The 13047-nt window shown below is 45.3% G+C and overlaps 4 protein-coding genes across 4 annotated transcripts; 3 read left to right on the forward strand and 1 right to left on the reverse strand.

The window, feature by feature from the left end:
* Window positions 1-42: 42 nt before the first annotated feature.
* Window positions 43-1035, forward strand: PAAG_01042 (hypothetical protein; the record flags this gene model as incomplete). Its single annotated transcript, XM_015844225.1, has 2 exons — window positions 43-94; window positions 167-1035. 2 exons carry the CDS (start codon window positions 43-45, stop codon window positions 1033-1035), a joined length of 921 nt encoding a protein of 306 aa, XP_015701006.1.
* Window positions 1036-2988: 1953 nt separating this feature from the next.
* Window positions 2989-9940, forward strand: PAAG_01043 (DNA repair protein rad8; the record flags this gene model as incomplete). Its single annotated transcript, XM_015844226.1, has 8 exons — window positions 2989-3463; window positions 3512-3656; window positions 3706-4440; window positions 4505-7875; window positions 7931-8031; window positions 8094-8744; window positions 8801-9486; window positions 9628-9940. The coding sequence occupies 8 exons, from the start codon at window positions 2989-2991 to the stop codon at window positions 9938-9940; spliced, it is 6477 nt and encodes a 2158-aa protein (XP_015701007.1).
* Window positions 9941-10597: 657 nt separating this feature from the next.
* Window positions 10598-11561, reverse strand: PAAG_01044 (NADH-ubiquinone oxidoreductase 24 kDa subunit; the record flags this gene model as incomplete). The annotated part of the gene is made up of 3 exons (XM_002797139.2): window positions 10598-10963; window positions 11073-11363; window positions 11439-11561. 3 exons carry the CDS (start codon window positions 11559-11561, stop codon window positions 10598-10600), a joined length of 780 nt encoding a protein of 259 aa, XP_002797185.1.
* A 468-nt stretch (window positions 11562-12029) lies between these two features.
* Window positions 12030-12362, forward strand: PAAG_01045 (hypothetical protein; the record flags this gene model as incomplete). Its single annotated transcript, XM_002797140.2, has 1 exon — window positions 12030-12362. The coding sequence occupies one exon, from the start codon at window positions 12030-12032 to the stop codon at window positions 12360-12362; it is 333 nt and encodes a 110-aa protein (XP_002797186.2).
* Between the last annotated feature and the right edge of the window lie 685 nt (window positions 12363-13047).

Below are 13047 nucleotides of genomic sequence, written 5' to 3' on the forward strand. Positions count from 1 at the left end.
TTAATCCTAACAAACACCTATCTGATTGTGCGCGTCGTGAAAATGGCCCCAGATCGCTTCGGCAAAAGCGTTTTTCTTGGGAATATCCCATACAGTAATCCAATCTCATCCTGGTCCATTGCACATATCGTATTTCCAGTTGTAACGTTACTAACAGGTTTCTCAGACCTTACAGAGGAGCAGGTGAAGGACATCCTCAGCTCCGCAGGCACAGTTACCAAATTCCGGTTGATGATAAACCCCGAGACCGGAAAGCCTAAGGGATATGGATTTGCCGATTTTGCGGACGCAGACGCTGCTGCTTCTGCAGTACGGAATCTGAATGACTATGAAATCATGGGTCGCAAGATACGAGTGGATTGGCCACATAACAACGAGAAGGACTCTGTTCCCCCTGACTATTCACAACAGTCGCAGATGGGAATGATGCAGGGGATGCAGGGACAAGATCAGTCACAGCCACCTTTACTTCCGCAACTACCTCCAGGGACTGACCTACCTCCAAATCTCACTTGTCCCAATGCCATCTCACAAACCCTCGCTTCCCTCCCTGCTCCTCAACTGTTAGACGTCATTACCCAGATGAAATCACTAGTAATGGCAGACCCAGCTCGCGCTACGGAGCTATTGAGACAGGCGCCACATCTAGCTTATGCCATATTTCAAGCGCTATTACTCATGAACCTCGTCGACTATAGCGTGCTTGGATCTGTTGTTGAACAGGCTTCCCAATCACAACCACAGCCATCACAACAGACTTCTCAGATACCTCAGCAATTCCAACCGTACCCATCAGTCCCAGGTCAAATATCAACCCCTCCTATACAACATACTCCTTTCGCGGCCCCTACGATGCCCCCTCAACCCCAACAACAGTCCCAACAACAAGCGACCCAACCTCAGATACCTGGGCACGATGAACTGCTGCAGCAGGTGTTGAATATGCCACAATCTGCCATAGACGCACTGCCGCCAACGGAACGAAGCCAAATAATGTTACTGAGACAACAATTGATGCAGGGAGGAATGAGGTAGTTTGTGCTATGGGCTATGGGCTATGCATCATTTCTCATTTTTACATATTTCCCCCCCCTTAAACCGAACCTTAACTCTTATGGCGGATGATACGGAAATACGGCGCAATGGTGGAACCTTGGTATTCTTTTTTTCTCCTTTTTGGAAACATTTTTTTTGTTCACCAAGTACTAGCGATGTGGGACACACTCAGGGCAAAATGCATCATTTATTTATTATTCCTTGGCAGTATTAGGCCAACAATGACAGACACAGTATCATTTTGTTTAATCTTGCAGATATTGCGGAGCTCATGCGTGATGTTCTAGACAATCCCGTGGCTGGATACGTACCACATGCAGCCTTTAAACTCCTGATGAATCTCTCTAAAAGGTCCTGTAATTTTCGAGGTGAACGACAAGCCCCTTAAGGTTGACGTGGTTGGATAGGACTCTGGATCTAGCAATCTCACTTCATTCACCAACTTCACATTCCATCTCTCCTGGGAAGTATTGCTTCAAAAACCCCCCACAACTCACGGAGGCAAAACCGGGGAAGGTTATTTGTTGCTGGGTAATTTCACACGGCTTTAATCGAGGGTAGAACCTTACCTAATTTTGGGGCTCAACTAGGAAGCGCGCGGATGGCGCTTAAAATATAAGTTTGACAACTACGCAAAAACGATGGAGAATTTCATCATCTCGAAGCCAACATCCGTTCATTTTCCATCGAAACCGTTGCTCACGTTATTCAAAGCAATGCATTCGATGGACAAAGGTTCATATATTATCTACTCATCTCATCTTTCCCTTTTTCCTCCTCAATGCTCCACCCCTAGTTAAACGGCTTATGTTTTGATCATGTCCGCCGTTGCTTTTGTCTCATGCACTTTGCTCCTTCGAGGAGACAGGTGGTTGCTGCATTATGCCATGGAAGATTATTTTGGCGTCTGTTCTACTCTGTTTCATCATTCCACACTCTTTATGTGTGCACTGGGTCATGGTTAGAGTTTGACGTCCTCTTCGTGTCATTCGAAGACATATTTCATTTCTTTATGGAATCTGGGTTTCTTTCATCATGCGTCGATTTCTGTTTATTGCTTCCCTCAATTCAGAAACGGGCACTGGTCTCTGTTCTTTTACATACCTAATTCTGGGTGTCAGCCTCCTATTAGCGATTCAGCGTCGATTCGCTCCGTTTACGAACAGAATCATGGATCATTCAGTTTTGGTCTCAGGAAAATATGTTTGCATGTAATAAAATCGAAGATAGCGATCTCTATCTATTCATTCACCCGGGAACAAACAGCCCGTTGTTGGGTCAATACCTGTTGGCCTTCCCATTGGTTAGACCCGGTTATCAAATATGCAGACGGCCGATCTGCAAATACTGATCCACTTATTGGTTTGATCATGAAGACAGCCCAATTTCCTCATATTCCTAGGCTTCCGAGGGTATAGCGAGATCCGGTGAAACTTCTTGGAGTTTTATTCTATCCAGGAATGGAGATGTATTGCTTCCTGAGCCCCTTGATTGGGTCTACCTACCGGCATAAAGTATTAAAATGTAAGGATCTGCATTACAAGCAGTCTAATGTGGATCATTTATGCAAGGATGCCATGGGACCTTCTTGAATGACCCGGCAACACTCCTGAGGTTTTCAGTGTGCTGGCTTGTTTAATTTGTTGATCTGATTCTGATTGTCTGTTCAACCTCTCTGCTTATCAACAAGCATCCCTCTTTCATCTGCACACATGCCTGTCACTTGTCTTCACCTGCACTACTCTTTTCCTTTCCTTTCCCTATATCATTGTCCTGAACCTTGCACACTTTATCGCAATATTGGAGACTTTAGGTGTCTTCCAATTGGATTTGCTTGCCTCTGGATGAGACGACTTTAAACTGCCATATAGCAGACCTCAATAGTTGACAAAGTCTTCGAGTAGAGCCAATTAATCGCCGTTACTGTCTTAAATGGAGATTCAGGATAAGGGGCTGTGCCCTCCCCTCGACATGGTCCAGGATTTCAATATGGAGGAGGCTTCAACTGATCTAAGTGATAGCGGATCCTCCACCTATTCCAATGTCAATCATGATAGTTGCACTTCTCCTGATATTGACTTGGAAACTGAGACTTCTGTGTCCGGAGATGTTACTCTCGAAGATGCCAATATTTGCGAAGCAGATGTGAACATTTTAACCAATTCCCCACCAGAGATATTGAGAGGCAAATATTCATCGCTACCCGGCAAGAAACCCAAGCCTGGTCTGAATCTCAGTCTCCCACCGATCAGCAAAATTGAAGATATATTTGATGACATTTCTATCAATGCAGAGAGATATGGCTTTAATAGCGTTCTCGAACACATTGGTTCACGGGATCTTCGCGTCGCTACTATGTGTTCCGGAACGGAAGCCCCCCTCCTCGCATTAGAGATGGTGATTGACAGTAAGTCGCCATAGAGTGCTCGGTTTACCTTTGCTGATAAAACGATAGGTTTCAAGAGGATATTTGGGAAAACGCTCAACATTCATCACCTATTTAGTGCAGAGATTGATCCTTTCAAGCAGTCTTACATCCAGCGGAACTTTTCCCCTGATATCATTTTCCGAGATGTCAATGAACTAATTGCTGATGACGCGTAAGAAATTTCACACGTTGAAAATGGACTGCACTAACTTGATCAGTAGAACTACTGCATTTGGTTCTCTTCGAAAAGTCCCTGCAGATTTGGATCTTCTTATTGTTGGCTTTTCCTGTGTGGATTTTTCGAATATGAACCTCCATCGCAAGACTCTTGATGAAATGGGTGAATCGGGTCATACCTTTTATGGCGTCTTGCGATACACCCAACGTTGCCGGCCACCCATGGTAATTCTGGAGAACGTTTGCGGTGCTCCGTGGAACCACATCAAGGATGCTTTCAAAGAAATGGATTACCACGCCTATCACGTTAAAGTAGATACGAAGAACTACTATCTGCCCCAAACGCGTGAGAGAGGCTACATGCTCTGTATCGACCAAACTACACTGGTGACTCCGGCCCCCGAGGACTCTAAACCATCTGCTTTTGCTAAGATGATGAGAAACTTCGAACGTCCAGCAAGCTCGCCTGTTACCCAATTCCTACTAAGAAATGATGATTCTCGTTTGCAGGACGCAATCGATGACATATCAAGCAATCCAATCAAGGACCGCCAAGCTGTCGATTGGACGCGGTACAAAGCCCGGCATCTCAGATATAGAATGAGAGAAGGCCTTGGAAATAAACGACCACTTACTCGCTGGCAAGATAATGGAACCTGCCAAACGCCTGATTTTTATTGGCACGGGTGGAGCAAGGCGCAGACAGAGCGCGTTTGGGATACGCTTGACGTAAATTTCTTGAGGAGCATCATAAGAGGATTTGATATTAGTTTCAAATCGTAAGTCACTTCATGACTCGTATAATTTCGTGTTTTATGATATGTATTTAACATATATATATAGTCGGGTCATTGATCTCTCTCAAGGGATCGACAGAGAGTTGGATCAGCGTGCATCCGGTATTGCTGGATGTTTAACCCCACGGGGTCAGCATTTTGTCACATCCCGAGGTGGGCCTCTCCTAGGTATCGAATCTTTGGCCTTGCAAGGTATACCGATCGATAGGCTCCTATTGAGCAATGATAGTCAACGGGACCTCAATGATCTTGCAGGAAACGCAATGAGCTCGACCGTTGTTGGTGCAGCGATCATGAGTGCATTAATCATTGGATACAAAGCGCTCTCGCCTAACCGGGCTTCTCCAAATAATTATAAAAGACAAGAACGCTATATGCCTGGGATACAAGTTATTGATGATCAAGCCGTGGAGATGGCCCCAGTTCAAATGGAGCAAGAAACCATTCTGTCTCCGCTCGACATATTCGATGTTGGGAAACGAAGTTCAAGGCTGTGTATTTGCGAAGGGCAGGTGCTGACGAAAAGAACGGACATGCTGCAATGTTTGAAGTGTGGTATTACCGCTTGCAAATCATGCGGCCGCAATCCTCCCCACGCGTACTCTGCGATTCCTAAAGATCAACTAAAAAATCGTATTTGTCCCACAGACTTCGAGACCCAGCTGAAGAAAATGCTTCCGATGAGGCTTCAAGTTAGTGGATTGTCCTTTGCTATGTACCAAGCACTGCAAGAACATAACATGTCGGCCGAGGTTCTGGCGGTGTGGGATGATTTTTACAAGGTACTTCTTCCAGCTTTGGGAGATGAGCTGCGGTTCCAGGGGGTGACTCGACAGAGATCCTGGACAGTTACGTATCAGGGGACCTGGTCTATTTTAAAGCTCATTTGTTCTTCTGTGAGGTTGCAATGGTTCCTCTACCTTATCCCATCAAAAGGTGAACCAAGTAACTCCCCTCTGAGACAAATTTTACTTTGTCCTATTGCCTCCGTGGTTCCATCCGGCATGAATATATTGAACGGAACCTGGCGCGTCAATTCTCCAGTTAGTTCATATTTTGATATTACCGTTTCCGGGAAGGGAAATCTTGTTCCGTCTATCGGATGTAGAGCCGGTTTGAAGCACTCGAATTTTGCCAGCGCGATGGTGTGGAATCAGATCAACATATCTGCAACAAATGCTGCGGTTGCAAATCTGGAATTTGACCTTCGTGGAGATTACGAGCTTCTTCAAGACTGCGGAGCTGCTAGTGGAAGCTTGCATAAGAAGATCCCAGTTGACTCTGAGCCTCCTATCTACTTCTTTTTGGATCCAACCGAAATTGGCTCTCCAGAATTTGATTCTTGGGTTTTTGCTCTTGATCATGGACGCTTAGGTATCGGGGAGTCGCGCATCACGATAGCAGAGGTGCGCCCGAATTGGGACGCATCTATTGTTTGTCAGGAACCCAAGTCCGTCCGTTGTTGGTTCCGGAAGACTGCGGCAAACGAGGCGATATCTCTTGACGTTTACCTCCCTTCCGCACTTCCTCTATACCAGATTCCAACGTCTCACTTCGTTATTCGAAATGACGGGTCGAAGTGTCTCGATTCATATACAACGATACTGACCTGCTCAGTTCCAGCGAGTGGTGCCGAATTGGCTTTGGAGCCTGGCACATGGGCTGCATCGAATCTGATAGAATCACCTGCAGTTCTTAAGACGCTCGCGTGGCTGCTGCACCGAGCCAGTGTCGTGAATCAATTTGGCGAATGGAGTAGTATCGTCTTGAGCAACGAAGAAAACAGCAACAGAGATTGTAATATATGTGCTCCTCGAAAACCTCGACTAATGTGGACTTTGGACGATAGAGACCACGTATGTGCTTACGAGAACCCGGAAGACGCTGCTATGTATGAGCAAAATATTAAGAAACGACCAGCGATATTTCTTGGTTTTACCAGCCTTGGTAATGATTCCGTCTTGCATGTCAAATTATGTTTGAATGTGATAACTCTAATTCATCAAGCAAAGGGAAAGCTTGTTAAAAAGCATCAAGTGTCTCTCAAATGGCGCCTTTGCATTGACAATATTGGTTTTCTTCGCCAACGAATGCCTCCACTCAAGGAGAAGAATAACAAAGACGATCCAGAATCAGCACAACCCCCTGGTTTCAAGTTTTTTAACCTACGTCCCGAACAACTGCGATCGCTCACATGGATGAAAGAACAGGAAAACGTTGTTCAATCTTTTGATGAAGAGGAGGTTGTTGAGGCTATGCTTCCGGCTTTAAATTGGAGAGCTGAAGCGAAAGCAACCACTGAACAATCTCTTCGTGGAGGAATTTTGGGTGACAATGTTGGATATGGAAAAACTGCCATCAGCCTTGGTTTAATTGATTCTCAATTTGTTAAAGATTCAAACGATGTCCCTGATTCAACGGAAGGAGCTATTCCAATCAAGGCTACCTTGATTGTCGTTCCCCAGCACTTGATTGACCAATGGTCTCATGAAATTACAAAATTCTTGGGGAAAAAGTACAATGTATTGGAAATAAAGTCAATTGCCTCGCTACGTTCACTGACCATTCTTCGTTTTGAAACGGCTGACATTATCCTAGTTTCAACCTCTGTTATTCGTGGCACGAGCTACTATGACAAGATGGAACTCTTTGCTTCGACATATGCGGTGCCAAAGGGGGATGGTCGTATTTTTGATGAGTGGTTGCACGATACGATGGTTGGTGTTAGGGATCATGTCAACATGCTCATGACAGAGGGGTCTGATGCAGTTCTTCAGAGTATGATTAGAAAACAGGCTAATCTCCTGAGTTATGGAGTATACTCTAAGTTCAAACCTTCGAGGAGGCTCAAGGGTCAGAAGTTCAAAGAGCATCTGCTGAAACTTAAGGAGAAATTGCAAAGCAATGGGGCCGATAACTCAGGAGCTGGCATTATAGATAACAACACAGCACCGGGTTCAACTAATTCTGTGCTGAAGTTGCAGAACGGCAAACGCAAAAGAATGCGAGAAGATGATGAATACCAACCTGATATAGCCACCAGTGGCACCCAAACAAAGAAGGCGAAAAGGAAAACGAAATCCACAAACGGAGAGCCCAGCAGCGAGGCTGACAAGGCATTTCAACTTCGAAATTCGAGAAACGATTGGAGGAAAATGCACTCACCTTTGATCCATATGTTTGAATACAGCCGCATTGTTATCGATGAGTTTACGTACTCTAAGGACAGGAACTACTCCTCAGTTCTGGTTATTCCTGCTCGTAGCAAATGGATTCTGTCAGGAACGCCTCCACTAAATGGCTTTGCTGATGTTAAGTCATTCTCTCCCTTTCTAGGGATCACGTTGGGTGTCGATGATGAGGAAAGTAGGAAGACGGAAAATGAAAGATTGAAAGCCGTACAACGGGAGCAAACAGGTATTACAAAGCGTATGTAGTCTAAGGCCCTTTACAAATACTGACTGCCAGCTAGATGCGGAGCAATTTCAGCCCTTCGTAACTCGCCACAGTGCAGCATGGCACCAGAGACGGCATGGTGTTGCTCAAAACTTCCTTATCCAATTTATGAGAAAGGTTATTACCATCGCGTAATATATGTGTACGATAACGTTGAAATGGAGAACTAACGTATCTAGAATTCACCGGGTATCGACGAAATACCATGGACTGAACATATTTGTACAGTTGTTTTGGCATCACGCGAACGGGCGGCTTATCTCGAGCTGTTTATGCAGCTAATGTCCCAAAATCTAAAGCTTCGTAGGAACGGAAGAGGTCTCTACGATTTATCTGCAATATCTCGAAATGATGCTATTCTTGGAAATAGCAGTGGACCCGAAGAAGCTCTGTTAAAATGCTCCTCTTACTTTGTTCCACTGGAACAAGTAATGGGGAAACAATTGATTAACAAAAAAGATCCTGCGAAAACCGATGATTCTTCAATTTCGTCTCACCCAACCAGCGTTTTTGATGGCGACGAGGGCAGGTATTCGGCCACACCCGAAACAGAGTCGACCTCCGTTTGCTCAGGCAAAGGAAATGCTGTCTTTGCGCGGGATCGACAGTTTGATGACCTTGTTCGAGATATATTTGAAAAGCTCCGCCATGCTTTTTGGCTAAGATCGAAAATTGAAGGCACGACGCATTTCGATAGCCTGGTAAAGTATATAGAAGGAAACGGAGCTGGTGACCTGGGAGTCACTGAGTGTTTCCGAAAAGCGATAGCTGATGTGCAGAGAACACGGACCCTTAAAGATGGAAAATACTACTACTCAACACCGCAGGAGGTAAAGGCCCCAAAGGTAATCAACCAAAATGGATTGAATACTAACGTAGTGCACAGAAGAAACAGAACCCCTCCGACATTCGTCTCGAATTCCCTAAGACTCCGTCGGAATTTCTTAGTGACCTAAACTCTTGCACTGACAGTTTGCGCAGACTGGTTGACGAAACCTTAATTCGCGTGAGAGCTGCCAGACTCTTCAACGTTGTCCGTTCATTTCAGGTCCGATTACCTGACGACGTATTTGCTTGTTCCTCTTGCTTTCGCCGCCTCAGCGATCCCACCACCCTCTCTATCCTGGGTGAATGCGGACATGCCTTTTGCGAACCATGTATCGAGATAGCCAGGGCCAAAGAGAAATGCCGGCTTCCCGCCTGTGGCGGTATTGTGGAGAGCTTCCGGATTATCAAGTATTCTGACGTTGCTTTTGTGGACAGCGATGGGAGTGGTGATGGCATAAATGAGCAATGGCAAGTATATGGAGGAACAAAATTCCTGGAACTAATCAGACTCGTACGAAATACCGATAAAATTCCAGCGGACGAACGTGTTCTCCTCTTTATACAATTCCCCGACCTCATGAAGGCTGCGTCCGCCGCGCTCGGGAAGGCAAATATTCCGCATCTGATGATTCCCGTCAATGATCGCATGGCATCTTCTAAAATTACAGAATTTCAGACAGAGACTGAGAAAGTAAAGAGTAAAGTTCTTATCTTGCATCTTGGGGACGTATCAGCGTCTGGACTGTAAGTTGAACATAACCTATAATCCTGTCTCAGTTACCCCCAATTACCTACTACCCCATTTTCTAATAAATACTTGAAATGAAAGTAATGTATTGTTTGAGTTCTAACCTCGAGCCTTTCTTTTATTTACTTATTTCACAGAAACCTTCAAAACGCAAACCACGTTATCTTCTTCCATCCCCTATTCGCCAAGTCTCAGTATGACTACACTTCCGGGATGGCACAAGCTATCGGTCGATCGCGCCGGTATGGCCAACAGAAGCATGTGCACATATATCAGTTCTTGGCTCTGAAGACGATCGAGGTGAATATTTTCGAGCACCGTCGACGGGAACGCCTAGTGAAGCGGGACGGACAGTTTATATCATTACCAAGAACTGAGATGTTGTTGCCTACCGATGAAGCTGAATGGAGAGGAAGTTCTTTGGATGGCAGTAATGCTGCTGATGCTTAAGTTTTTGGGAGTGTGTTCTGTGTTTCTATTGATGTTGGGATGAATTTTGATGCCGATTTTGTGTCAAGTTTTGTTTTTGATTTCATCTTTTTCATTGGTGGGAATTGGAAATAGTTATTCTCTGATCCCGCATGGGATTTTCAGTCTCCGACCTTTCAAGAAAGGCTTTTAGGGTGCATAGTTCCTGGACTGGATTTTGTAAGATTCTTAATGTTCGTTTTGAGTCCTTTATAGGGTTGCCTTGGAAATTATTGGGTTGAAGTTGTGGATTGAATGCTTTCGTTTACAGAGATTGTGTATGTGCGAAGGACTTAATGCGAAAGCTCAAGAAGCGTTGTACGGGCTAATAACTAATAAGATTGTTGTTCTGCACTAAATGTCATGCGGGATTCATGTGCTTTGGCTGTGTTTGGGAATCTAATTTGTTACTTACTCCATATAGGCCGCATGGGCTTCTAGGAGCATTTAAAAACGGAGGGAGAAGGAGAAAAAGCTTATGACACCCTCAAGCTACATATTGTACAGTCGTCATACTAGGAAACGAAAGATGCAGCCCCTTTTTAACACGTGTCACCCCTATCAACCAGAACTTAAACTTTATGTTTCCTTGCATCTTAAATACCCATTTCCATTTTTTATTATATGTCATATTCAATTTTAAAGTTCCCCATCCTTCCTCATCCGATCCGGACTCCACGACGGATTCGTCAAGTTCGTTAAGCCAGCACTGTTCTCACACGATTTTCGGCCACTGAGAGGGCCAGGTGCGGGGACCTTGACGGTAACGTCGGTTTCCGCTTGCTTCAGGGCGGTTAGAAGTGATACCACGGATTCTGGGGTGAGGTCCTCGTAGTAGTCGTCGTTGATTTGTACCATGGGGGCATTCACGCAGGCGCCCAAACATTCGACTTCGAGGACAGTGAATAGTTTGTCTGAGGTGGTTTGGCCGTTGGAAACTCCAAGGTGATCTGTGATAGCTTTCATGACCTTGGCGCTGCCGCATCCGCCTAGTTGGCATGGAGTCTAAGGAAAACGGGTCAAAATATCGCCGTGGGTTAGCAATGGGGAGTCTACATGGAACTTTGATGATTTAGGTAATAATAGTCGTAAACTTTAAGCTCCCGCAACATACCGTTGTGCAAACCTGGACGAAGTATTTTCCTACGGGTTCCCGATTGTACATTGTGTAGAATGTCGCAACCTCATAGACTCGCATTGGGGGCATCTCCAGCAACCGTGCGACCTCATTCATAACGCTGATACTGGTGAAACCATGCTGCCGTTGGCCCAGATCTAGGACTGGCATGACCGCTGCTTTCTTATATTGCGGGGGATATCTCCGGAGTATCTCATCGATAAGTTTGAGGTTCTGTTCTGAGAATTGGAATGGGATGTTGGGGTTGTTTTCGGGTGTGTTTCGATGCTAATTGGCCATTATACGTATCAGCATATAGTTTTCAAAGAATGAAGATAACGGTACATAGGGAATTGGACATACAACTGCTAGTGTTTCGCTCCGGAGGGGCGCTGCAACAGTGAAGGGGCGGCATTGCCGTGCCGAAACGCAGGAGAAAAGGGCACAGCGCTGCCTCAGAGAAAAGGGAACAAGTTTGGCAGCCATCGCTGGCAGTATAGGGACCGACAAGGTCAGTTCCTGAGCAGCCCCCTCGGAATTGAGGGCTTCGATAGTAATTGCGGGCAATTGGAAGTTGGAATGAACGGGGAAGTTGATAGATCCTAGCAACAGCGAGAAACGAACTGTATGGGTTGAAGTTTGGAGGTATACCGATGGGCCAATCAGAGGCTGCGCATTACCGTCTTATGTCATCGTCCGCAGACATCAACGACTGGTCGAACACGGGAACAACTGCAAATACACATTCACACCTATTCATTTTTCTAATTTTATCTGCTGTTCAACGGCAAGGGCAGAAGCAAAGAGGAGGAAGCGTGGAAAGGAGGAAAGGAGATGCTCCTCTCCTCTCTAGGACGCACTGTCAGGATCTCGTCACTTACCCGTCGCTCGTTGTTCTCCCCAGCAGGCTCCGTCCAATCCCATCATATCCGGTCCTACGTTTCTTCGCCTGTCATGGATCAAGACCGTTTCAAGCTCATATTTTTCACTCCGCTATCTCATGTGGAAGCCTGTAAAGATGCTGTCTTCGATGCCGGTGCTGGGCAGTACCCACAAGGAAAATACAGCAGGGTCTGTTTTCAGTCTCCGGGCACCGGCCAGTTTCTCCCCGGAGACGGTGCAAATCCAAATATTGGTAAAGTCGGTGCGCTCGAGTTTGTGGAAGAAATGCGCGTGGAGGTTCTTTGCTTGGGAAGATCTACAATGCAGGAAGCTGTAAAGGCGCTGATTAAGGCTCATCCGTACGAGGAGCCTGGTTATGAGGTTTACAAACTGGAGAATGTTTGACGAGGTGAATGCGGAAAATGTTTGTGGACGTTTCTTTGCCTCTCGTGGTGAACCAGAAGATATATCCGACTATCGAAAGAGTTATTTACCTGCTATTTGATCCCTCAACCACTCAATGCTTCAGTCTCATCTCTACGGGCAACGTCCTAGATTCTCGTCGTACTGCGGTTATGATGAAGCTGCACAAATGAGAGAGTTGACAAATATTCATTCCTCAGCGGCTATGATTTGCTATGTGTCCCACTAGAGTTGCAAATTCTGTTAATCACAATTAAGGAGTGAAAATACCTTTCGAAAACACTTCTCAAATGGTCCTCCACTGTTTTCGTTACTCGCCTGAAGCGTATGTTCGACTATTTTGCGCATTGCTTTCATGTTCGTAAGGAACCGCATGCTCTGAGTTTTATATTATAATACCCTAAGAATTCCTGGAGATTTGTGACCTCGGAACATTGAGGGATTACTCTCCTTATCGATTGGATATGTCGAAGAAATATGGCCATTTACATTGCCAAGTATGTGCAAAAGAGCAACGGTGGCCTGATATGTAAGCGTAGATGAACATATCCATAGATGATATACAAATTTTCGGTGTTTGTTTACACTGCTTGGTATGAGATTCGTAGATCGATGGGTAACTATTATATTTACATAATTTTGCCTCTTGGTGGTTCGACGTCATCGA

Source organism: Paracoccidioides lutzii (genome assembly GCF_000150705.2).
Source record: "Paracoccidioides lutzii Pb01 unplaced genomic scaffold supercont2.2, whole genome shotgun sequence".
Classification (NCBI taxonomy): Eukaryota; Fungi; Ascomycota; class Eurotiomycetes; order Onygenales; family Ajellomycetaceae; genus Paracoccidioides; species Paracoccidioides lutzii.